This window comes from Coloeus monedula, assembly GCF_965178545.1.
Source record: "Coloeus monedula genome assembly, chromosome: 1".
NCBI classification, from domain to species: domain Eukaryota; kingdom Metazoa; phylum Chordata; class Aves; order Passeriformes; family Corvidae; genus Coloeus; species Coloeus monedula.
This window is the reverse complement of record NC_138781.1, coordinates 9,137,289-9,161,664: the sequence shown is the minus strand read 5'-3', so window position 1 is coordinate 9,161,664 and position 24,376 is coordinate 9,137,289. Positions and strand designations below refer to the sequence as shown.

Below are 24,376 nucleotides of genomic sequence, written 5' to 3'. Positions count from 1 at the left end.
ATTTTGTGTGTGTTATACACAATAGTTGTGAACATGAAAAATAATATTAAAAAAACCTTCTGAAGACTCCAAATCAAGCATTCAGAAGGTAGACAAATGTAATTCTGGCATGTCCTGCACTGCCTTAATTAATTCAGCATATTTCTGCTTATGTATTGCAGTGCAGTGTCTGATTATAGGATCACATGCTATTTTTTTTTCCACATAATCCCTGCATCGTTTAGTGCAGGAGGAGACCTATTCTTTGGATCACCTGGGATCTGAAATAGCTCCATTTGCAAGCTGATAGTTTAAACTCCTAGCAACCCAGACATGCCTACATAACCAGCAAGCTTATCTAAGGTTTTCTGTCTCAGGGAATAAATTAACCCCTTCAATCCCAATGGCTAAACGTGAAAAAAGAAGAGAAATCAAGTCGCAGATGATTTTTATTTAAAAGCATTGCAGTCTTCTATTGTGTATCTGTAATTTGAAGTGTCATTGATCTCTTAAATATTTAATGGAAGAAGGATGTGAGCAAGCAGGAGTAAGATGTCATGAATGTGTTGCTGCGTATTTGTTTTTTCCTTTGAAAAGGGTAGTTTTTATTTTTTGTTATGAAAAATAATTCCATGTTGAACTTGGACTGCTGCATGGAATGCAGGAGCACAACTGCCTTTCTAGGAAGGTGTTAAATCAAAGTAGGGTATATTCCTGAATTGAGATTTTTAATAGGAAATTTAAGTGGTTTTGAAACCCTACTTACTGTGAACGCTGGAGGGAAGGAATGTGTTACTGTATCTACTTCTGAGCTGTATTTTGAGAGTCTGCATGAGTCGTCAAAGGTGCCTGTGTGAGATGTGACCTTTTCAGATCGTATTTATTATGTCTTCCCAAATACACACCGTAGCTGTACAGTGCCTGTCAACATTACATTTAGTGAAACTGGTTCTCTGAAGAGAAGAGTTCTTTTTTGATACTTAAATACTCCCCGTCTGAAGCTGGTCCTGAAAAAGGTAAAACCACCATGAAGAAAATTGTAAGAAGGAGAGGAAGAAATATGTTTAAACCTCTTTCCCCTCTTTATTTCAAAATCCTTCCTCCTCTTATCTCCCTCTTCTCCTTGTGAACTGTTCTTTATATTTTACTTTGTTCTTCTGAGGGCTTTTCAAATAAATGAAGTGCAAGTATCTCATCTCTCAGAAAACACAGTGCATTTATATTATGTTGTATATAGACTGTGTCGGGCACCCTCCTCCTTCCCAGAAGTGTCTCAGCCACAGCACCTGGCTGTTGCCACCTGTGTTGGTCATGGAAGAAGGTATTAAAACATATTCAGCCTTTCCAACACTTTGGTGTCTCCCAACTTGCAAAGCTCTAATTATAGCCCCTAAGCTTTCACTGCAGCTTGGTGTCCACAGCAGGGATCAGAGCCACAGACAAGAAATAATGAAATATATATTAAACCTATTGAAAACATGGAAAATATTCTGTTGTTGAACCCTAGTCACCTGATCAGTATGCCACCCTCATTCTGCATCATGGATGGAGACCTGTGTGACCTCCTCTGGTTTGGTGAAACTTGTCTCAAAGCTGAATTAAGTGGCATTCCCCACTCTCTCTGCAATTTAAAAAATAACCATTAAATATAAGTACAGGATATGGCATTTTGGGAAGTGAGTAGTTAGGAGTGAATTGGTTTTGATTCTGAACGGGAAAACTTTGGAAACTCACTTTTAACAAATGTTGGTCAGTAGTGTGAAAACTTGGTTCATTTATCTGAACGCCTGAAAGGGTCATATCAGACAGTCTGATTTGTGTCATTGCACTTTCTCAAATCTTGCAGTTAGATCAGGCTGTCGAATTCTTCAGCAGTTGATCTTTGTAGTGATATGCCCTTCCTAAATCCCCACTGTGAAAACAGTTGTCCTCGGTGGGCTGGATCTCATCTTGTCTCGAGCAGCCTCATCTATCTTCCTGCTTTGCACTGCTGCAGACAGGCTGGAACAGCTCTGAGCACAACTGGACTCTGACCAAGGCCTTTGGGCAATCCCATAATGTTTCCAATAAATCAAAATAAACTGGCCAGCTGCTCTTTCATGTCCCCTCAGTGCCCTGTATGTCTTGTTTGAAATGGGAGAAAGTCTTTTATGGATTGACTATTTTGGCAGGGACACAAAAAGCCTCCAGAGCCCTCAGGTAGCAAGCCTGGGTGATGGGAAAGCAGCTGGCAGGGATAAAGCTTGTAGATGGCTGGGGGAGCTACATGAGTGCTGAGGGAAGAAGGAATGATAGAAGAACACAAGTCTTGATCCTGTGATTGCAGAGCACATCCTCTCTAGTATGGGGCCAACAGGAGGGCCAGAGATAACTTTTATTTTAAGGAATCCTTTTTTGCTCTCCATAAACAGTGCTGGTGAATGGGGAGACCAATTTACTAAGATGTACCACTTGCTTGACTTTGATCTTTTTATTTATTTTCTATTCTTCCATGTAAAAGTAGAAGTTGACTAACTGAAACATCCTTCATAGCCCTCATGGGTGTACTTCAGGTGGGATGTTGGTGTAGATAAGTACACAGTAGCATATCTACATGAAATGCTCTGTGGGCCCCGTTGTTCTTTGCTGTGCATGGGCTTTACCTTCTTGTGGCTCTATAGGATGGAAACTAGATTACGCTTATTTTCTCATGTGTGAGTCAGCAGATAGTCCTATTCTTTGTCCCTCATGTAGAAACTGAAAAAAAAAAAAAGCATAAGGTTGAATGTAAACATTCCCAAACTTCTTTTTTTGTGTGTGTTCTGAATTTCTACAAAAATTTCTGCAGGTCTAACAGCTATATAATGTATAAATCATTATAAACAAGGCATGAAAGGAACTTCACTGTTTATACTATAGCTTGCCTGCCCTTTAGCAGTGATGAAAACTGAAAATACCAGTGCATCTTGAATTCAAAGGAGAAAAAAAAAATAGATGAGAGATCATAAAGGGGTAACGCAGTTGAGCTAGACTCAGCGTTTGGAATATTAAGCAGATTTGACCCATGCTGAGAAGAGTCTGAAGAGCAAATTCTTCTCAGCACCATCTCTTATGTCAGGACCCTGATTAACAAAGACATTTAAATAATGTCACTGCACTTCATACAATTTGAGCCTATTTTCTCTTTTGTATAGCTTGTGAATGTAATTTTTTTTTTACTTGCCATATTTGACCTCTGTGTCCTAATAGTGGCATGCAATGATACTTTGAATTATTATGCTGAATATAAATGTAAGCTTCAAAACTAACAAAGCTTTTGTTCCTTTCCTGATGAAAGCACAATTTTGCAGTTGCTTTAAATATTATAGCTCTAAGTCTGCTGTTGCTACTTCTACTAAGGATTTCTCAGTGAATTCATTAGAGGTGTCTGTTTTCATAGCCTGGCTTGTACAAATAAGAAGAAGGGATTTGAAAGTTCAGGGTATATCTTGCTGTGCTTAAGCTGCAGCAGTGTTACATGTGCTGAATCTGGTTTTATGTTTCTAGAGAAGAATAATGCAAGCTGAACTCAGAATTCCATCATTAGGGGTTTTAGGTCTCTAAGGCTAAAACTAAGACCAAGTTTTGGTAATCGTTAATTCATCTATGTGAGTTAATATTTTCTAGGGGGCACACTAAATTTTGAAGGAACAATTCTAGAAACATAAAGGTAAGAGAAAGCCACATCTGTTTTCCAGGCAGTTGAAAATAATTTCAAGGGTCAGTGGCTTTGCAGTTGGAATTAACAACATGGTAACAGAAGGAGGAAGAGGAGAAGGCAACTGCAGTTGCTTTTTTTTTTGTGTGTGTGTAGTGCAGAGAATAGTGATGTTCAGAGAATGCCCCTAATGAAATAATGTATCTAGAAATAATGGCTTTTCCTCTTCATTACACAGACTTTTTATTTTCTTTTTTTCAGCTCTCCTAATAAAATCTGTTCCTAGATGAAGAAAGGATAGAGGAGAAATGAATGGACTAAACCTGTCTATTTCAAATTGTATCTAGAGATTTAGGACACAACAAACTTCTGATGATGATAATTTCAGCTTTCAAGTGATTTTCTACATTTCTGTTTTTGGAATAATGGAAATGAAACTGCTGTTCATTTGGTTGAAATATCTGAAAATGGAAGTGATTTTAGGGAGAAACTGTTCTTCCCTTACTGAGTATCTAACTCAGTTTGCCCAGAGCCTCTGTGCTGTGTTTCGAGGTAGCCTGAACTGTAGGGAATGACTGCCAACTGCCCAGATGGAAACTCTAAATCAGGCAGCAGGCAAATGTGGGATTGCCTCTGTAAAAAAGATCATTTTTCAGTTGTTTTTCAGATTAGGAACCTGTCACACTTCATTGCTGTCACACAACCCTAAACATTTTTTAGGGACATGGAGCACAGTGAAGAATATGAGATGAGTAAACACATTCTTATGTAATAGGAAATTGTATCAGATTTAGATTTCATTGCAATCCATACCATGAACAGGTTGTGTTTCTTCCCTCATGCTTTATTCTAACCCCTTAATTCATTCCACTTAGGGAACATTAAATATTTCCCCAAATTATTCCAAGTCAAGGCTGTCAAGGCAGTTGTATGGAGTCAACACCACAGAATGGGAAGGAACTTACAGAGAATCATTTCCTCCTCCTAACAGGTTCTCACTTCACTGTCACATAGCCAAAGAGAGTTGATGAAAGGGCAGCTTTCCAGCATCTTGACACCTGGCTTTCAGTAATTTTCAAACAGGGAGCTGGAATATTTCTTTTTATCAGTTGAGATATCTTCAGGGTTGGTGAATGAAATGAAAGACTCTTATGCCTCATGAGAATTAAACTCACTGGACCTTTTGTCCAGTGGGGCCCAGGACACCCTGGCAAGAGCCATGGCTCACCGCAACAGCATTACACATTTGAAAACTTTGTACAACGTGTGATGCTTTTGCCAATATTTAGTGGCTGCCTGTAATCCATCTCTCCTGTTAAGATCCAAAATATCCTGCTGTTGTTGCATTAAGACAACTGTTTAACAAAGCATACAGGAATTAGAAACAAAGACGTGGTATGTGCTTAAGCATTTTTTATAAGCTTTACAAATCACTGTGTTCAGACATCAAACAAAAATCTAAATTGTAAAAGTGGTGGTTTTATCTTTTATTTAGAATAAAACAATGCATTAGTGTAATAATCACATTTTCTGAAGACTCATGGAGCCCAAGAAACCTTTTCATACCTACTGCAGCATACCATCCCCAGGGATGTTACTGAATAGGGTAAAATTGCTGGCAAGTTATTTATCCTTTTATTTGGTGGGGGTGTCAGCGTTTTTGGTGACAAATGGGACGGGGAGCCTGGACAGGCGCTCCAGGAGCAGTTTATTATTTTATTCCATTATCAGTCTCACAGAGTCAAGACAGAGTTGGTACAGAGCTCACACCGCCAAGGGCATGCAAAAACTTCCCATTTACAGAGCATTCTTAAAAGCTTCTTGGCCAATCAGCATGCTTCCAGAAGTTACAGACAGCTGTCTTAACCAACCCCCAACAGTGCACTACAACCATTGAACGCAAAGCGAGCTTCCTACGCCTTGACATAACGATACACAATATTCCATTACAAGGCTTAAACTTATCTGTCTTGCTAAGCATATTTTTTGCAACTTCAAAATCTATCTAGGCCAAACCTAGAAACACTAACCATTGTTTTAAATGGTTGCTGCTATATAATTGTATCTTCTAGTTTTCACAGGCAAAGCTGAATCCTAACTTTTTTTCTGCCTTATTTTCTGAAACCTGCTTTTATTTCTCACTCCTAAGAGCTTTCCACCTTTTGTGTTTCCCCACAGGGGGCAGTGGGGAAGGGGGGGGAATGTGCTTTGTTTAACTTGGAAATAAAAAGTAGCAGGGTATCTCATAATCATTTTCCTGGATGTGTGCTGGAGAAGTCATTTTTTCTAATCATCACCATCTAGGCTGTGGGTTTTTTGTTTCCTATTGAACTACTCCCATTTCAAAACCAGTTTTCCATTCTGAGGCAATTAGCAACCTGACAGCCACCAAAAGATGGAGACTTTTTTTTTTTAACTATGATGACTTCTACCAGTAAGCAGAAAGTCTTGATTTGAATCAATCTTTTTTTCCATTTCACTTTGTATTTTATCAATTAATATTGCCCCAAGATCTCATCTATCATTGCAGTGTCATTTCTGTGACAAGCTCTGCCAATTATTTTCTGTTTAATTAATATGTTCAGCACCATTTGGGAGTGAAAAAAATGTGGGTTTTGCTAAAAAGAAAAGAGATGCTGGTTCTGGCTAGTGACAGTGGTGCCCTGAAGATAGCTGTGGGTCAAGTCAGGAGAATCAGATATCCAGTTTTTCCCCAGAAGAAAAGATTCTTGTGAAAGGAGGGAGACTCTGTGTGGCTGGAGGGTATAAGGTGCTGTGAGGATTATACCTCCGAAGGAGAGAGACTTTTCACTGCAGGATCTCCATGGATTCTCTTTATCTGGTCCCTTTCTTTGCCCTGTGCTGACAGCATTTCTCCTCAGGGAAATTCCCCTAAGTCTGAGAAATCCACCGTGGGCAAAAAGATGATATAGTTGCAGCTCTGCCACAGAAACATGTCATTAGTCTAAGCCAGCTGACATGCTCTTGAAGAATACTATTTGCTGTATAATTCAGAGCCCTGACTAGACTACCCATACTCTTTTAAATCTTGACTGTTACAAAACCAGATGGAAAACGAGAACGCTGCAGTGCTTTCCTTGGAAAAGCATTTGGGTTGTGTCATGTCAGGCACAACAGCAAATCTGGACTGTGCTGCTAACAGAGCAGCTCCACTCGTTGGAGATGGGCATCCCACTGACACTGAGCAGACTGTTCCACAATTCACTGGCAGCATGCAAGAAGTTAAAGAACATATAAGATTTTTTTACTGTGTTGCTCAGGTTTTGCATTTTGTTTCTCTTGGAAGTTGGAGATACAGTTAAAAAAAATCAGAATTATCATTCAGAAAATGAAGGATACATACTTAGGAAACACCAATATGCAGTCCATAGTATTGCCTGATGTTATGCCAGAAAAATTTCTACTTTTTTTTGAGAATTAGGTATTATAAGCTGATATTTTTAGTTTATTTTATATTTATACTTATTTCAAAAGGTGCCTAATGTGATAGTAAAACCATATCAAAATGAGCTGATTGCTTTTGGGTAGTGTATGAATGACCACTGCAAAATATTCCACTGCAGAACTGAAGGAAGGTAATGGGCTTTACAGTAGTAAATGTGCTTTACAATGAAAGTCTTAAAAAGCCAAAACAAGCTTTCCTGTTTGTACTGAACTTTTGCATTTAGAGTAACTTTTCCTTTCTTTCCTCAGTGCCTCTGGTGCACTGCATGTGCGTTTGTGTTGTGTGTTTCTGAACAGGTTTTTAGAATTTGGACTCTGACGCAAACACACGAATTCTTCAAGGGCAAAGGCAGCATCACTTGTCATTGATTCTGCCAAGCATTTAAGAAGTGACATTTACCAGGGCTTGTTTTGAAGATTTATAAATGCAATATAGATTTGGCAAGAATAGCTGCTTCAATAAATGTTGTGCTGTAGCGTGTAAGCATGGGCTTTACTACCAGCGGATTCACAAGCACTATGTCATCCAAGTAAAAATAAATATTCAATAAACAATTTATTAGGGATGTGAGCTCACTTCTGCTTCATTCCACTTGGAAAGACTTGAAATCTATTGCCTACGTAGTGTTATTAAGGACACAATGAAATGAAGACAAATTAATTATGGGATTGTCAAAACTATGTCAAGGAAACTTTCCCTGGCCAACAAAAACAATAGAAGGAGAAGGGATATATCCAGGCCGTATACATGAGGGTGTTTGGTATGATAGCTAGGGATAACTGAATCCTAAACACCTGACTAGAAGCTATTCTTTCCTGGGCCTGACTTCTGTTTTATGAAAAATGCCTTGTATTCTTCAAGGGAGTTTGAAGAGCTTGCAGTAAAAGTAAACAGGATTTACAACCATTATGATCATTGTTTGGACTACCAGATCTGTTGAAATGGCATTAATGTGAGTGATAACAGGAATAATAAAAAATCACTTGCTGTTTCCTATTCCTGTTATCAGTGTAAGGCCATAATATGGGGAGAGTGGGAAAGGGTCTATTTTAGCTTTTTTGGTGCAATATTTACACAAGTTCCCATACAGGTGTGTTTTCTTGTACCCGTTCATCCAACCACTTCCTGCAAAGCCCCACATCATCCAAGGCTACACAAAAACTAGGGCAAGACCTGTCCTGGGAAACATTTCCAGCTAAACTTCAGTAGTGATGGAGAGAAAGGTTTTTTGGAGCATGTTTATCCACACAGCATAACCTGCTCAGTCTCTAGGAGAGCCATGAGAAATAAATGGCCCTGCTTCTGTGCCAGGTACTGCTGGGGGAATCCTGGGTGACACCTGAGTGTGACAGCTGGCGAGGAGCTCTAGGAACAGGGACACCTGAGGAGTGCATCATGCCTTGCAGTGGTGGTGCCTGGACAGTTGAAATCTGGTGTGGTTGGACGATCTTATTTAGCCTTGGCCAAAATGGGGATCACACACCGCCCCCCCCCAACATTACACCCACAAAGTATATAAACATCACAGTCAACTGAAGAGATTTTTTTCCTAAATACAGAATAGATGTGAAAAAGACAATTGTCTTTTTTATGACGTATCAACGTGAATAAGAATATATTTTCTGTAATCTTGGAAATCTTGACCAATTCTAATGTACTTTAACCAAACAGGTTGATCAAAAATTATCTTTCTGAGTAACACTGGTTATATTTGGCTTCTAAAAATGTCATAGATTTAAGGGCATAGATTGGTACTGCATAGAGCAAAATGAACCAAGCCTGACTCAGTGCTAAATATAATGTAAAGTACAAAAGCTCAGTCTTATCTGGCTGTCAAGACAGACATGTTCAGTTTATATGTTTGAACCTTTGGCATTTGGCTGATAAGTAATCGAGAGAAGGAAATATTTTCTTTAGTGTCATATAATGCATGTAAAGTAAAATCTAAAAATACAGTTTATCTTTATATATAGACATAGAAATAAATGGCAAGTAGGAATAGCAAATCAGCAACAAATCATTGAATTTGCAATACCCTGTGTTTCTCTTTTATGTCATACTAAATAAAACAAATTAATCTTAGATTCTAGTTTCCTCCTTTCAACAAATAATCCTAAAGTGTAAAATAAACTGATTGTTTCTCTAGATAAAGTAATTTTTTCCATTTGAAACTGCTAATGCTGTGTGAAATTCCCTCATTCCTCTTTCCTTTCTTAGATTTGTGCCTTTTTGGGCCAGAATAGCAAGCATTCTGTAGGTAGATTGCCTTGCTGAGCTACAGATTTGGACAACTGGACCATAAGCATTTTGGAGTTAGAAGAGGGAAGTTCTTTCTAATTTTATTCTGATATTTGGAACAGCCATGGAGGAATGTATGGAACTCTTGGACACCTCAGCTCTTTGTTACATTTACAGTGAGAGTTGCTTAAAATTTCTCTAGTAAGAAACCTGGTCAGTGACACAGAGATCTTAATTTAAATAAAAAATACTTGTAAAAATTGTGCGATGTTCTGGCTTTTTAACTTTATGTCTTTTGTTGTGAATTAGCTTAAACCGCTCTCAGAGCAATCAGATTGATTGTTGAAGGTTTCATCTATCAAGACTGTTGTAACATGCAGGGAGCACTGCTGTTAATTAAAGCTACATTACATTTACCAGTATTATTTATATGTCTATTGGAGTGGTTTATAGATGAATAGAATAATCAGTGTTCCTTTCTTATTGCATTTTATGCCTCCCTTAAAAAGAATTAATATGCAGGTTTTGTTTTCTTAACATGGGAGAAAAATGCATGTGACATTTAACCAGGATACCCTGAGGATGTGGAAAATAAGGCACGTGACTGTTCCACCACATCAAAAGTATGGTAATAGGTAGCAGTCGATTATCTAGAAATATATCATTATTTCATAAAGCTGGGAGCCACTGATCAGAAGACTTTTCCTCTGTAACAATACTAACAGTGAGACATAAGAGCTAAGCCACCAGTGTTTTTGTAATGCTCTAACATCCTTGCTGCTTCACCTCTGTTTGCTTTAAAGGAGGTTTGCTGCTTTGTAGGGCATTCAGAGCTGCTGACGGACAAATTCCTGGAATGAATGGTGTTTTTGAAAATTTATTCCTTGATATTAGTTGCTAGTCCTTAAATTGTAAAAATACACTGAAGTTAAGAAAAAACCCAAGTACCTGCCACTTACTTCATGCCACGTTGCAACAGCTCCTGGTGAACTCTGGTTTTGCCACTGTTCCTTGTTTATGCCAGCCCAGTTCTACAATATTTAAATGCCTCATGAGATGCAGTACAACTTTAATCCCTGAAATTGTGTTTTGTTGTATCTGTGATGCAGATAGAGAAACGAACCACGGACTGGTGTCACATTACAAGCTAAAGGGCGGATCCAAAAGAAGGCATGGGTGCTTCTGGTCCCCCCTCCTGGTGCTCCCCACTCCGTGGCTCAGCCTGCAGATCCAGGCTACACCTCCAGCCATGGTTTGTTCTCTGAGTTCATAGTGACCACACTGGGAAGAGCAGGTCTGTGCAATTAGTGTTAGACCTTAGTGGCATGAAATTAGTGGAGCTTTTTTTAGAATATTTGGATTCTAGCTGAGCATAGAACTCACAAAGATAAAATTTCTCCCAGGACTAATAGGAATTTTATGTTGCCTCTGTATGTTTTATTTCAGTGTTATGTCATTGTTCATTTTTTGGAGGCATTTTGTTAATATCGGAGTTTCCAGTAAATTACATTTAAACCTAGCTGCCCTTTAGAGTTATGAGCAACAAAATGATGAAGCTTTTTGAATGATGTGTTATGAATAGACGCCAACAGGAACTGTGCTCCTAAAGACTCATATTTTAGAGGCTTTAAGTTCATATCTGATGAACTTGTTCCAGCTCTTTTAGTGAATATATTTTAATTCATTGATAGTAATTTTCAAAAACTAATTCAGAGGTTCAAAGAAACCCCACTTTTTCATAGTACTGTGGTATACTTTGGTAAAACTGAGTCACAGCTCTGTCGTGGCATATTTTAAGTGTTCAAAGAGATCAGCTCCAGAAAGCAGTAAAGAAACAATAGTGTGTGCAGTTGTCAAAGCATCGGTGAGAATCCATGAATCAGCACTATATGAATTGTCCAAAAATGTTATTAAAGCTTACTGAGGTATTAACTACATGAAAAAAGGAAGGGAAAAGGAACACCATGTTGGAAATCATGTCAGTCAGAGATTCCCTCACGAAATCCCTTTCATTGTTGGCTAAAATAAGTCAAATGATATAATTTTTACCCATAGACACCAGCTAAATGGATGGGCAGACACTGGACTTTGGCTTACAAGTGGTACAGTAATTTTTTAATTGGAATTGAATTGTAAATCAGAGCCCTGAGATGCAAAGACTAAAAAGGCATTAATTAAAAAATTATCTGTCATTCAATGTACAGTAATTGCATCCTCCCTTGCAGTTGGTTGGAGGGTCAATATCCAAAAATTTATGTGCACAAGAAAATAAAAAAGAAGATAATTCAAATACTTCTCTGGGTGAAAATGCCTTTCAGGGTTGCACAAATTCAGTGTGTGTATTTTCTCTGCATGGGGTGAATTCAAAATGAAACCTGAGGAGCTCTAATCAGATTTTGGGGAAACAGCATGACCTGCAGATTGTTCATCTTTGCTTCAGGCAAACTGACTTGGCTAATGCAGTTCCCTGGAAAACTCCCAGCTTTCAGCCACCAAGAGCCTTACAAGGTTCCTAAGGGAACCCTCTCTTCTGCAACTGCTGGGCTTTTATTAATAATAATAGCAACAATAACAATTATTGTTATTGTTATTGCTGTAGAAAGAGCCTCTGCAAATGCATGCAATATATGGCCTCTCCCAGGAGGAATTTACAGTCCCAGAGAAATGGCTTAAAAGTGGAAAATGGAAGATATGGTTCAGCACAAACTGTGAATAGAGTTTCTTCCAATCCTTTAGAATAAACAAATCACCTTTTATCTGCTTTAATTTGTATTTGTCATAATGTGAGTCAGAGCATGGTGAGTAGCAGACCTAAAGACCTTCCTAGGGCAAATGTTTCAGGAATATTGGGTTTCCTGATGGAATAGACTGGGAGTGTCCTGGAGAAGCCTTTGCTGTGGCTTATTGTAACCCTCCCTCCACGCTGCTGGTGCATGGTCTGTACTTTGGTCAGAGGGAATTTTGTTCAGAACCAAAGGTGGAGGTGCCCTTGCAGCTGCAGCCCTCATGTCCAGCCCGGGGTGGCACCCCTGGGTATTGGCTTTGCATGTGCAGCTGAGAGCTCTGCTCTGACAGCCAATTTTTCACAAACATCAATGAGAGTCCAACAGTTACATAAAATGGGAGTGAGAACCACTATGTGAAGCTGAAAGAACAGTTCTGCTCATGAGCATTTAAAAATACATGAAGAACCGTAGGTCTGAGATGAATTTGCCAAAGTGTAACCTGTAAATCCACTTAATTTTCTGTACTGATTTAAGTTCCCGCACATTTCCAACCAATTCTACCTTATTACAGGTGATGTTTTAATTCCCAGACTGAAGACACTTCAAAAGTCCTTTCCCAGGAACTGTATTTTTTGTGACAATAAGGCTGTCATCCTACTGATAGCATGAAATGAATTGGATAAAATAAAATGAGAAGGAAAACCTGCAGATTTTAAATGCATTGTTAACTACTGTTTGGACAAAATCTCCATTCTTAGCATTTTACAGTCTAGCATTACAACCAATTTCTGCATACTTAAAGAGATCCTGTGTTTGAGAAAAATGAATGAAAGTGTAGAGTGGTGTAAGACATCTTGGAAGGGAATAATAAGATAGGAAAAGAAAGAGAAAGGAACGGAAGAATGTAAGTAATTTTGACAGAAAACAAAAGACCATAACTTCTTATTCTAAAAGGACATTGCAGAGGATTAATGTATTAAAGAGCTGTTTTGCAGTGTGGAACTAACATCAGACCTTTTTGGGTTAAATTTGGAATAGTTACATGCATCTTGATGTGATTGTCAGCTACTGCAGTTGGGTTCAAAGCTCAGTGAAACAAGCAAAGTAGTCTCATCTTTATTTTAGTGTCACTATTTTGAGTGCATGTGAATATTTCCTCATGTTTATGAAAACTCCTTGGGCTGACAGCACTGAGCAAATGTCTGTGCATAGTCCAGGGTCAGAAGGAAACGGAGGAATAGGAGGTGCACCTTTACTCACCATGTATTAGAGTTGATTGTTTTTTTAATAAATATGTCACAGCCTAGACAGGGTAGAAAGATATCCCATCAAGTTGAAGATGGGATTGGCCATGAGTTAAATTAAAGTTGAACATCAATATAAAGTTGTAACGATGCAAGACAACCTCCCTTGCTGAAAAGCATTTCTGTGAATGAAGTGATCTGCTTTTGGGTTGAGGGTCAATAATTTGTGGGAAGGTTTATGTGACGTGGTGAAGCATGGGATTCATCTCAAGGATTTGGGTATCATGTATCCATTCTGCTATAGTCTTTGGAAAGTAACCTGTTCTGTGTGAAAGTCAGGAGATATATTTTGCATTATCATATTATTCTTTTATTACTATCAGCTCCAGTGGCAGAACAGTCTTATGTAACACTTAGAAACTTTCTCTTGTAGAAACCCAATTATTTGTAGCTCTCTACAAAAGCTGAAATAAAGGTAAGGAAACATTACATCCTGAGTCCTGTGAGAGCATTTTATAATCTCCTTGGCAAATGAAGCACTCATTTGGCTTTTTCAAATAATAGAAAAATTTAAAAAAAACTGAAGAGAAAAGCCTTCCCTCTACCTTCTGGGATAGTTACTTGGAGTAAATTAAAATCAGGACTGTAAGCAGATCATGGTTGTAATTTAATTCTATGGAGATTATCACTTTTATGTATAATAAAACAATATATGAAAATTTGAAGCTGTAATCCTTAGGCAGCCCTTTCATCTGTTCATTCAAACAGAAGCTCTTTGCCTGTGAGTGAATCGCTGCTGAATGCAGCAAATGAAATTCTTCATATTAGAAAGGTCTCACTAGAAACGCCAAAAGAAGGCAACAAAGTCACCAATGCAAACCTGGTACCCGGCAGTGGAAAAGGGAATGAAACAAAAAAAGCTCCTGAGGACTTTCAGGAGAGGATGACCACAGCTCTGGCTGAAATGGATTGGACAAGAGTGGTGATGACTGCTTATAACCCCCAGTCATTTCTTCAGATAAATTCTGAACGAGATTTTCTTGTCATCTAGAAGGCAAACACAAAGTTAGACCAGAACAAAAAAATTCAATTAAAGTAAGTTTTTGTGAAAGTGTAATACAAAGTGCCTTGGCAGACTTTCTTCCAACTTTGTAGAAAACATCTTAGTCAAAATTTTCACTAAAAATAAATATTCCAATACAAAGAAATGGGGGGGGGAATTAAAAGGTTGGGGTTTAGGACATGGGTTTATCTTCTCTATTTCTATTTTTGCCATTGACTTGTCATTGCAAGTTTTATTGCAAAATTGCTTTTGGATGAAGTTCTATTTTAAGAAGAAACACCAGGATTTTATCTTTTGGCTGCAATCTTAGGTAGGAAATACAGCAATAGCAATTGAAAGACTTAATTTTGTTGTACCTCAACAAAAGCATTAAAGGTGCAATTTTGACTTAGCCGGAGCTGAAATACGTGAACATTATTGGGCACGTCCTTGAGCTCTGAAAAGGGAGGTCTGGAATGAGTGCAGCTCCTCTGGAGAATGTGGAGAGGCAGCCTGCAGAAAAGCATGTCTATACATTACATTGACCTGTCTGTTGTGAAAATAGGGAAGAAAGCAAATCATCCCCAATTCTGCAGACATTCTGACAGCTAAAGTAGGCATTAACAGTTTGCAACACATGGCATGGGGGATGAAAGTCTCTGAGCTCTGCAGCTGAGAGTTTCCTGGCTGAAATGACAGAGCAGTTGAAGGTAGCTCAGAGAAAAAAATTATTTTTTAATCCACCATATAGGGACAAAATGCATAACATTACCAAAAAGAGAAGAAATAACGTCATGACTCAAAAATAGTGCCTGTTCTGGCTTTAATTCTGAATAATTTTGAGGGGTTTGAGCCTTTATTAAGGGGATTTTCCTGACAAAGAAGGATCAAGTTTTCGTATATAGGTTTCTGCCAATATAGAATAATCTCCTGTCATTTTCAATGAACTTGGTATATAAAAATAATTTTGTTGGTAATATATTGATGCAGAACTAATAATTTTAGATTTTGATTGGCCCAAGAGCTGGAAGAGTCTCATGGCTCATTCTGTCAGACAAAGGTTCTGCTGGACTTCCCTGCAGAGCCCCTGTTCAGCCTCAGCCATGCTGGTTGGGAAAAGGGTTGGGAACAGCAGCAGCAACATTTGTACAGCCACATCTTTGGGCAGTGAGAACTGTTGTTTCTTTAAAGGACTTAAATTGAGCTCTTCTGATTTACACCAGAACTCCTCTGAAGTGTTAAAAAGCTGTTGTTTTTCCTGCTTAGGCCTTCAAAGGGAGGGAAATTTATTTGTATGAATAAGTCAGAACTAGATTAAGTTGAGACAGAGAAGTAGCAGATAAATGTTTTCAGAAGTTGGTGTTATAATTTACATGCATTGAAGATGTGGTCAGGTATATTTGAAGAGACATCAAGTTCCTCTAAGATGGAAAACAGATTCAAAACCGCACAAAAGAATGCCATTGCTTAGAAAAATTGATCAGCTGAGAGAAGGAAATACATATTTGAATTTTGATTATTTTTCAGTAATTCTCTGTAATTGCTATAGCAGCAAAGCCAATTAAGGAGGTTAAGTGCAATATTATGTTGCATTTGAAAATAATTTTTAATTTTGGAGACAAGCTAACATCTTTACCACTGTGAATCTCTGAAACTGCTTTCTTTGCGATTTACAGTACTTGCTTTTGATTTGATTTCAGCTAATAAAAGAATTCTTAGAAGAGTACTCTCTGCTGACATAGTTATTGCTAAGTGTTGAATATAATGGGGATCTGTACAATTTTATTATTATTTTTGTAGGTGTGTGTAATAATAATAAAGGACTGTGCTGTGGAAATAAAAGATCTGGGGAGATACCTGATGATAATAGGGAAAGACTGTGTCGTATCTGGAAAACCTCCATTAGATTTGACCAGTTGAGTTTAATAAAGGTATTAATGTCTTGTCTTCACTGTCTTTATACTGGCATTCTCTTTTCACATGCATTTAGGTTATGGAGGTCCAAATAAATTTTAAAAAAAAAAATTAAACGTTGGGCTGACACCAGTGAAAAAGTGCTACTTTTGTAGGGAAAACGTCTACCCGTGACTGTTTTTCGTGGGGTCTCAGTACTATCAGTGACCTTCAAATGAGAGCAGTTCTGTGTCCGCTGCTGCTGCTGTCACTGTACCTGCGTCATTTCAGTGTCTGCCAGCCTCCTTCCCTTCCCTTGGCATTGTCCCTCTGTGGGAATTCGGGGCTGGGAGACGCAGGGCCTGGGCCTTGCTGCCGCAGGGGGGATGGTTCATCGGGGCTGGGAGTCCCCCTGTGCCGCTCCCCGTTAGTGACATGGAAGTAATGTGTGCACAAGAGCTCTGCTGTGATCCTGCTCAGCCACTGGAGACAAATTGTAATAATTGGGTGGCGAGGCTGGGGCTGGCGCAAGGTGGGATGGCACAGACAAAGGGAACAGGAAATCGCCACATGGCGTCATATGCTCCTTCTCAGCCTTAATTTTGATTGCAGCTGTCAGCATGGCATTATGGCTCTTGAATGTGCTGTTTTATTCAGCTCAGTGTGTGGGAGATATTTTTTTTGAAACTGAAACAATGCTGGAAAATGATTGGCGTGAGGTTAGCTTCAGGCACTCTGCAGTTCCTGAGATGGTTGCATAAGACACAGCAATATTAAATTACTGACAAGGGGATTTTTGAGTTAGTTAAAATTTGTGGTTTTCATCCATGTTTTGTTCTAACTCTGATGTGAGTAAGAAGTGCTGGAGGTACAGCTGAGAGAGGATATTCCCTTAACTCTAGTTTCCTTCTAGCTCTATAACAAGTATTCTGTTTTTGTCTCACCTACTTACTCTTTTTTAGTTGCCATAGTTATATTTTTTACAGCATTAAGGATGATAGTGCATATTTACTGGTATGAAATGCATTAGGAAAAAATGTTAAAATAGTGCAGCAGGAGAAAAAAGATATATTGAAGATAATAACAGCTATACCATTCTCTTCACCAGTGAGAACTGGCATCACAGTGGTTTCATATGTTCTTTTACTGAAAACACTGGGTTTTAGTGGCACAAAAATCTGTATTACTCAGGATTCAAAGAGATTAATTTCTTATCTGTATGCAGGTACCATGGATGAACTCTTCTTGCTTTAATTTGAAAAAAAAGCTCTTCAGAATAATTCAATGTATTTTTCTTCAAAGTTTATGTTATTTATTGTGTAGTCTTCAGCCTTTAGTAGGGTTGGTATTGGCGTAGAGGTAGAAAGTGAAACTGTAGTGATTTTGGACTCATAGTTCATAAATTAGTAGTTTTTAGGCTATGTTACTGATTTTAATATATATGTATTTTACCCAAACTTTTTATGTTGCACATTCTCCTAAACTTGAAAGTTATCTTAGTTTTTTTTCTCCTTCATGAGATTATAAAACAAATAGAAATGTGTAGTGCTAGACAACAGAGAACTTGAATATACATACATACATGTATATAAATAAATAAATATGGAATATATCTCAACTTTGTTTTAAAAATAATTTTAATTACGCTACACCAAAGTAATCTTAGGTGCATGGTGACTCATTTTTATGTGTTCACATAAAAACATTCTCTGAGCAGCCTTAGATTTAGATTTTTGAAACTATTTGAATACATCTTCTTACATGGCATCTTTGAAAAGGTGATATTTGCATTTGAAAAGGATGAATCAGAAATAAAACCAGATTAGATAGAGACACATATTCTTCCCCCTCCCAAGTGTCTGGAGTCATTTACTGTAGCCATTAACATCTAATATGGCTTCAGGTGAAGTGTTTCTTCAATAAACATTTTTATTTAAGAAAAGGAGAAAGAAGGATCACAAGTGGAATGTTAGAAAGCTTTTTTTTTTGCTTGTTAGAGCCTTCATGCATACTTACATTGTTCAGATTTTTTATTATTATTATTTTTACTAATGAAAAAAAAAAAAAGTTTGGGATGCAGTCCACCTAAATCTTGCCCAAATGGGGCCTTTTCTTTTCCCCCCCAAATCTTGTCTAAATCCCAGACAACAGCATAGTTTTAATGCTTCCTAGCCCTGTCTAAACTTACACTGAACTTAAAAAAGTATCTCCTCCCTAGGATGAAAATTTGATAAATATTAAAGTAATTTTTATTTCTGCATGCTCAGAATTTTCTCCTTTGTCAGAAAGGAGAAATGTCCTATTTAGACTTCTTTTCTAATTCTAGAATTTAGTAAACAGATAAATAATTCCACTTCTGTTGGAGAGGATTAAAGTTTGGTAAGAAAGTTTCACAGATATGTAGGCTTGGCAGAAAGATCTCTGAATGTAGAAACTGAGGATGAGAGAGAAATGAAAGCAAGTTTTGATATAGAGTAAAAGATGTTTTGCTGAAACAGTGATCGATGAGTAACTGAGAAGGCAAAGGTTGGAGATGAGTTGGAAGGAGATTTTTATGATTAGGACAAAGGTATGTGACTACAAACAAAGACATGTTTTTCACCAAGTAAATAAGTCTCAAGAAGAGCATAAGTAAATAAAAAACATGTCTTTACCAAAAAGAGAGATATTGCAGGCAAACAAGAAGTGTCGATGTAGCAAGAAGAAGAGATGTCTGAGAATTTTCCATTGTACGCTTAACTTGTAACTTACTCTTGTGATTGGATAATAATGACCATAATATGGTGATGGTAGTAGCTATGATAGGCTATAGGCAAATGTAAAAGTATTGTGTATGGTGCTTATTGGTTGTTATGTGTTAAGATACTCTGCAAAGAAAAGTATAAAATGCTTTGTAACGTGAACAGAAAGAGGCTTCAGGTATGCCTACAGCTGGAGCTGGCAGCTGTAGGGCTGGCTCTGGATACCCACTCCCTGAAATGCTGTAACTTCGCCTATGCAATAAACAGCTTTCAAGAGAGCCGCCTGAAGTGCAGACAGCCTCCGTGAGCCTTTCTCCTGTAACTTCAATACAGTGGAAAAATCTGAAGAGCCCAATGGTTAAAGCATCCACCCAAGTAATGAGGTGGCCAAGTTCTGAGTTCTCCTGAGGCTGAGGGTGCTTTATCTGCATCCTAAGAGTCTGCCTATACCAACAAACCTTGTGTTGACTCCAGAGTGTGATGAAGTTTATAATGTGTATGTGAAATAGGGACTGAACCAGAAAATCCCCCTCCCAAGTTCTAGCAACTTCCCTTCCTGGTTCTAACAACCAGATCCGACTGCTTCATCTGGTGCTAGAGAAGGTTTTTATTTAGGTGCTTTCTTACAGGAAGATATTATCAGGATAACCATATCTGTAACTTTTATCAATATTCATTGGAGAGACTTGTGGTGTTTGGCTGCACATGGCATAAAAGCAGAAAATCTCTTGAGTTATGTGATATTTATTTATTAAATATCTGCAGATAATTGCATGGGCAAGTTCAATGATTTGAAGTGTTACTATAACATGTAAAAATCTCCAAATCAGGTAACAATTATGTTTGGGATTATATCATTATTTCAAGTATAATTACCATAAGATTGGCAGTGCACATATTAACAAGTAATCACTGTAATTTGCCTACATAGTTCCACTTCCAAAAATTCTTTGTCACAACATATAAATATAACTTACATTGACCTCCACGTGTGTTTTCTAAAACGGCAGTACTAGCTCCTTAATGTTCTAAATCTTAGTGTTTCATGGGGAAAACAGAAAGGGGACAATGTGCTGTGAATGAGGAAGAAGTGAAACAACACTTCAACAGACACCAGCTAGTGGGATAATTTCCATAGCTGTCCAAAATAACCCTTTTTTATCTATTAAAAGTGGTTTGCAACTAGCTAAGATTCTGCTAAGACCAAAGGCTTTCAAAATGTCCTTGCATGATTTACTGTCTTAATTCTTTTGCAAGTTTTGTTAGCAAAATTTCATTAACAGAATTTCATACAGAAGAGAAGGATCTGTAGTTCACTCTTGGGTTCCCACCAAATGAGGCTTCTTTTTTCTTTTTTTTTTTAATGTTTATATAGGACACATTTTTGCTAAACTTAAAATTTATTAAATAGTGAATTTGTTTTATTCTGGTTTTGTTTGTTTCATTATTTATCAGGTTTTACCTGGCGAGATGATTACACACAGCATGTTATTGGTCAGGAGCTCTCAGCCATTCACAAAATCCACAGCAGACATCCTGATGCATTCACATCTGAAGGATCTGACACAGGAAGGTAAGTCTTCTGTGGTGTTTTTGCCTGGTTTTTCAAAGGGTTTGCAAATGATAAGAAAGAGGTTGGCACAGAATTTTAAAAACAGAAATTTTAAAACAGAATTTTAAAAATTAAAAAACAGAATTAGAAACAGAATTTTAAAAATCACAAAAGCCACTACCTATATGATGAAGAAGACCTTGTTCTTCTGTTTATCATCAAGTTAAAGAAATACACTTTCTGTTGTTAATTAAGGTGTCAGAATTCAAAACATCAGGCCTTTGATTCTGTTCATGCACTGTCTAGTGTCAGTTCAGCCATCCCTACCTATGACTGGCTTAAAAGGGAATCTTATACTTGCTCAACCACAGGAGACATTTTATTCTGGACTAAGCATTGCATGACATTCTGAGCAACTAATTATATTTTCAAAGTCAAAATATACCTTTAATTGAAGTCCATAGATTCCCAGTGGTACTTGCAAAATTTGTCCAGGAAGGAGAGATTCGTGCAAGTTCCCATGACAGAAAATGATGTTGGGGCGTGGCTTGAAAGGTATTGAGGGGTGACTTTGCAGTAATTGGTTGCAAGAGACACATCTGTAATTCTGTGGAGTGATACGGTTGTAGAACCTGCAATTATATCATCTTCATATACAGTTACACATATAAAGAGACTCTTTCACCTGGTCTGTTCTGTCCTACAGGCTTTTAAGTGCAATCCAGCCACACAAACCCCAGAACGAAATTTTAGGAACAATTAAAAATGGCAAATTTTTATTTCTCTTACATGATTTTAAGTACATTCTCAAACACAATGAAATTGAAAGAAAGGGCTTTTTGTTAAAAAAACTTTCATCATAGTGGGATAAATTTGAGCTTCAAGCCTTGATGGGCAAAATATTGAATGTTGGAATTCAGATCTTCATGTACTGCAGTATGTGGTTTGTATATACTGCAGAACCATTTCTTTCCTAGATTGCTTTTTTCTGGAAATAAAATGCTGTGTAATTGATACTGCCCAGTGTCTTCAGCAGTGTTTGCCTCAGTTTCTTTTGATTTAATTCAGAGACTTTGACCATGTATTTCACATGTTTGCTGATTCAAAAGCATTTCTTAAAATCACAGCACCATTTCCGAAGTGCAGTAAGGTAGAAACTTAACTTCTAAAGAAGATTGTGATCTAAAGATTACCATAAAGGTGATAACAACATGTGGTTGAATCCATAAACATGTTTTCACTGCTTAGATACACAAAATGTCATTATTGAATGGATTACTCTCAGTAGATGGTATCAGAAATGATCTTCAATATCTTCTGGGGATTTTTTTTTTTTGAGAGTACCTAAAATTTTTATTCATGAGAGTAAGACAAAATAGGCCAGATTTCCACGAGATCAAGGCCGTATTCTGCAGTGTTCCAGATTTGCAGTTATATTAAAAAAAAAAGAAAAAAAGAAAAAAAGAAGACATAAGAAATTATTTAAGGTTTAGATTGAAAACAATTGCTCACTTTTAGGACTTCCTGTTGTGATCAAGTTTGAGATGTTTTGCATTTTTAACTAGAACTATGTGTTAGGGAAAAACCCACAACATTTTGTATATTGATACTTCAGGAACATCAGAATTTCAAATGTGTTCACATAAAGCAGTTCCTATTGTGGATAGATTTTCTGCAGTCACCAAGCTGTGCTTCTGAAAGCATTATCTTATGTGCCAACAGTTTAAAGCATTAATTGATTTTTCTGGTTGTCCATTTGCAACGTGTTCTGTAGGTCAGAGAACAGTAGGAAATCTGGTGTCTTGTAGATTCTGATCAAGTGTGTTATATGCTCAGTGTGCTCAGTGTGCTTATAAAATCTTATCAGATAATAATTAAATAATTTAAAAAGCAACTTAGTGTAGGTATCTAATTATCAAAGAAACATTATGGCAGGAAGACCTTTTATTAAGGGTAACGTGTGTAATAAGACAATATGAAGTCATACTAATGAGTCATTAATCCCCACAGAGCTGGTGAGAGCAAGAAAATAGTCAGACACTTGAAAGGTAAATTGACTTAGGCTAAATTAGTGCATATGAAATCTGATGAAACAGAAGACATGGATTTAATCTCAAAAAAAAAAAAAAAAAGCTGAAACTGGGAGTTTGATTTCGAGATGAAAGTTCTTTCTTTGTTGGCTAACTGGAGTGTACGTGGTATTTCCTGAGTCCTTATTAAATTTCAAAAAACCCTCTCTTGAAAGAGGATTCAAGATAAAGGAAAAAAGTCCATTCTGCACAGAGGGAATAAATGTCAGTTGTGTTCATTGGTGCAATTAGGCAAAACCACAAACGTTTCCAGCAAACTTCAATGAATGAAATGGGGTATAGTATTATTTCTATAATACAACCATCATTAAGTCAGTAATAAGATTCTCTCAGCTTTTAAAAGGGAAAAATTTATTTTAAAATGTGTGCTATCTCTTAATTGTGAACATTCCAGAAATAGCAGAGGTGCAGTGATTTAGATATTTCCACAAAAAAAGCTTCTGAAATGCTAGATTTTGTAGGAACTACATAATTATTTCTGTAGATAAATAATTATATATGCTATTGTCTTTATACTCCTGAGTTCATTGTATGCAAAGTCATTTTTCAGAGCAAATTAAAACTGAAAATACTTCCAAATAAGTGTACAGAAAGAACTCATCTGATGATCATTTCTCCTACTCACTAAGTGCTTTTATATATTTGCCTTTCATCCATTTCCCAGTATCACGTTGTCAAATTTAAAAGAAATATTTTAATTTAGTTGCAGTAATAGGTCAGTTAATGCATTTTCATTCCTGAGTTAACAAGGTGATATACGGGTGAACTACAAAATTTTTTAAAAATCTTTCTTATGTATTCATGGTATCTTGTTAAAGTTGTCATCAAATGAAACGTAAAGCTTTGTAGTTTTACCTTTTAATTGTTTAAATGTTTATAGCATAAAATATTACATCTAATGTGGAATGTAAATGTGAGCGCAATTACTGTCTCCATATGAAAAATGAGAAATCTTAGACCCCAGATTTTGCTTCTACCACCAGTGACAGTGACTGTATACTGTAAATAATGGTTTGAAAAGCCAACATAAAAACTGTCTTTTGTCTGTGCATTCAGTTCCCATTACCTCCAGTGGAAATCCTTGGGGCAGAATTCGGTCTGGTTTTTTTCATTTTCCCTTCCTTTTAAAATTAGTGAAGAAAGCAGAAGATAGGTGTTGGAATTAATCAATGAATGAAAGATGAGTGTTGGCAACTGGGATCCTTCCTATGAAGAGAGCCTGTTTGGATTAGTTCATCTCTACTGAAGCAGAAAGCACAGTGCCCAGGTTTTTCTAAAACTGCAGAGTAGTTTTGGTCTGGCTTTAAGATGAAAAGGAGGTGGATAATGTTACCTGCATGTCCACGCTCCATCAGAAGGCAGAATTTAAAGCTCTGGAATAAGAGAAAAATGCAAACAGCATGAGAAGGAAGGAAGACTGATGGTAAATTATATCAGGTTTGCTACAGTGCTCTGTGCAGTAACCCTTCTTTTTCCTAGGGTTTGTGTCCCTGATGGGAACCTGCTGTTTCACCCTGGGGAGGAGTGGAGGATTTTTCTGGTATTTCAAAGTGAGCAAACCTGTGAGCACTGTTGGTTGCAATGCCACCACAGTAAATTAGATTATTAATTACATCCATTAGTAGTAAATTAGTAGGGACACACATTTGATACAACTGTGAGCATGGAAGGAAGTCTGTTACTTTTTGATTAAAGCAATATAATTAAACCCTAGCTTTGGAAAATGATA

At 37.3% G+C, this 24,376-nt stretch overlaps 1 protein-coding gene across 1 annotated transcript in view; it reads left to right on the top strand.

Annotated features, from left to right (window-relative positions):
- The window catches only part of PTPRN2 (protein tyrosine phosphatase receptor type N2), a gene marked incomplete at both ends in the record, with an annotated part of 647,832 nt that overhangs the window by 212,896 nt on the left and 410,560 nt on the right, over window positions 1-24,376 (top strand). Inside the window, one exon of the mRNA XM_082298956.1 lies at window positions 20,461-20,578. Coding sequence (XP_082155082.1) covers window positions 20,461-20,578 — 118 coding nt within the window. The remainder of the gene's footprint in view (window positions 1-20,460; window positions 20,579-24,376) is intronic.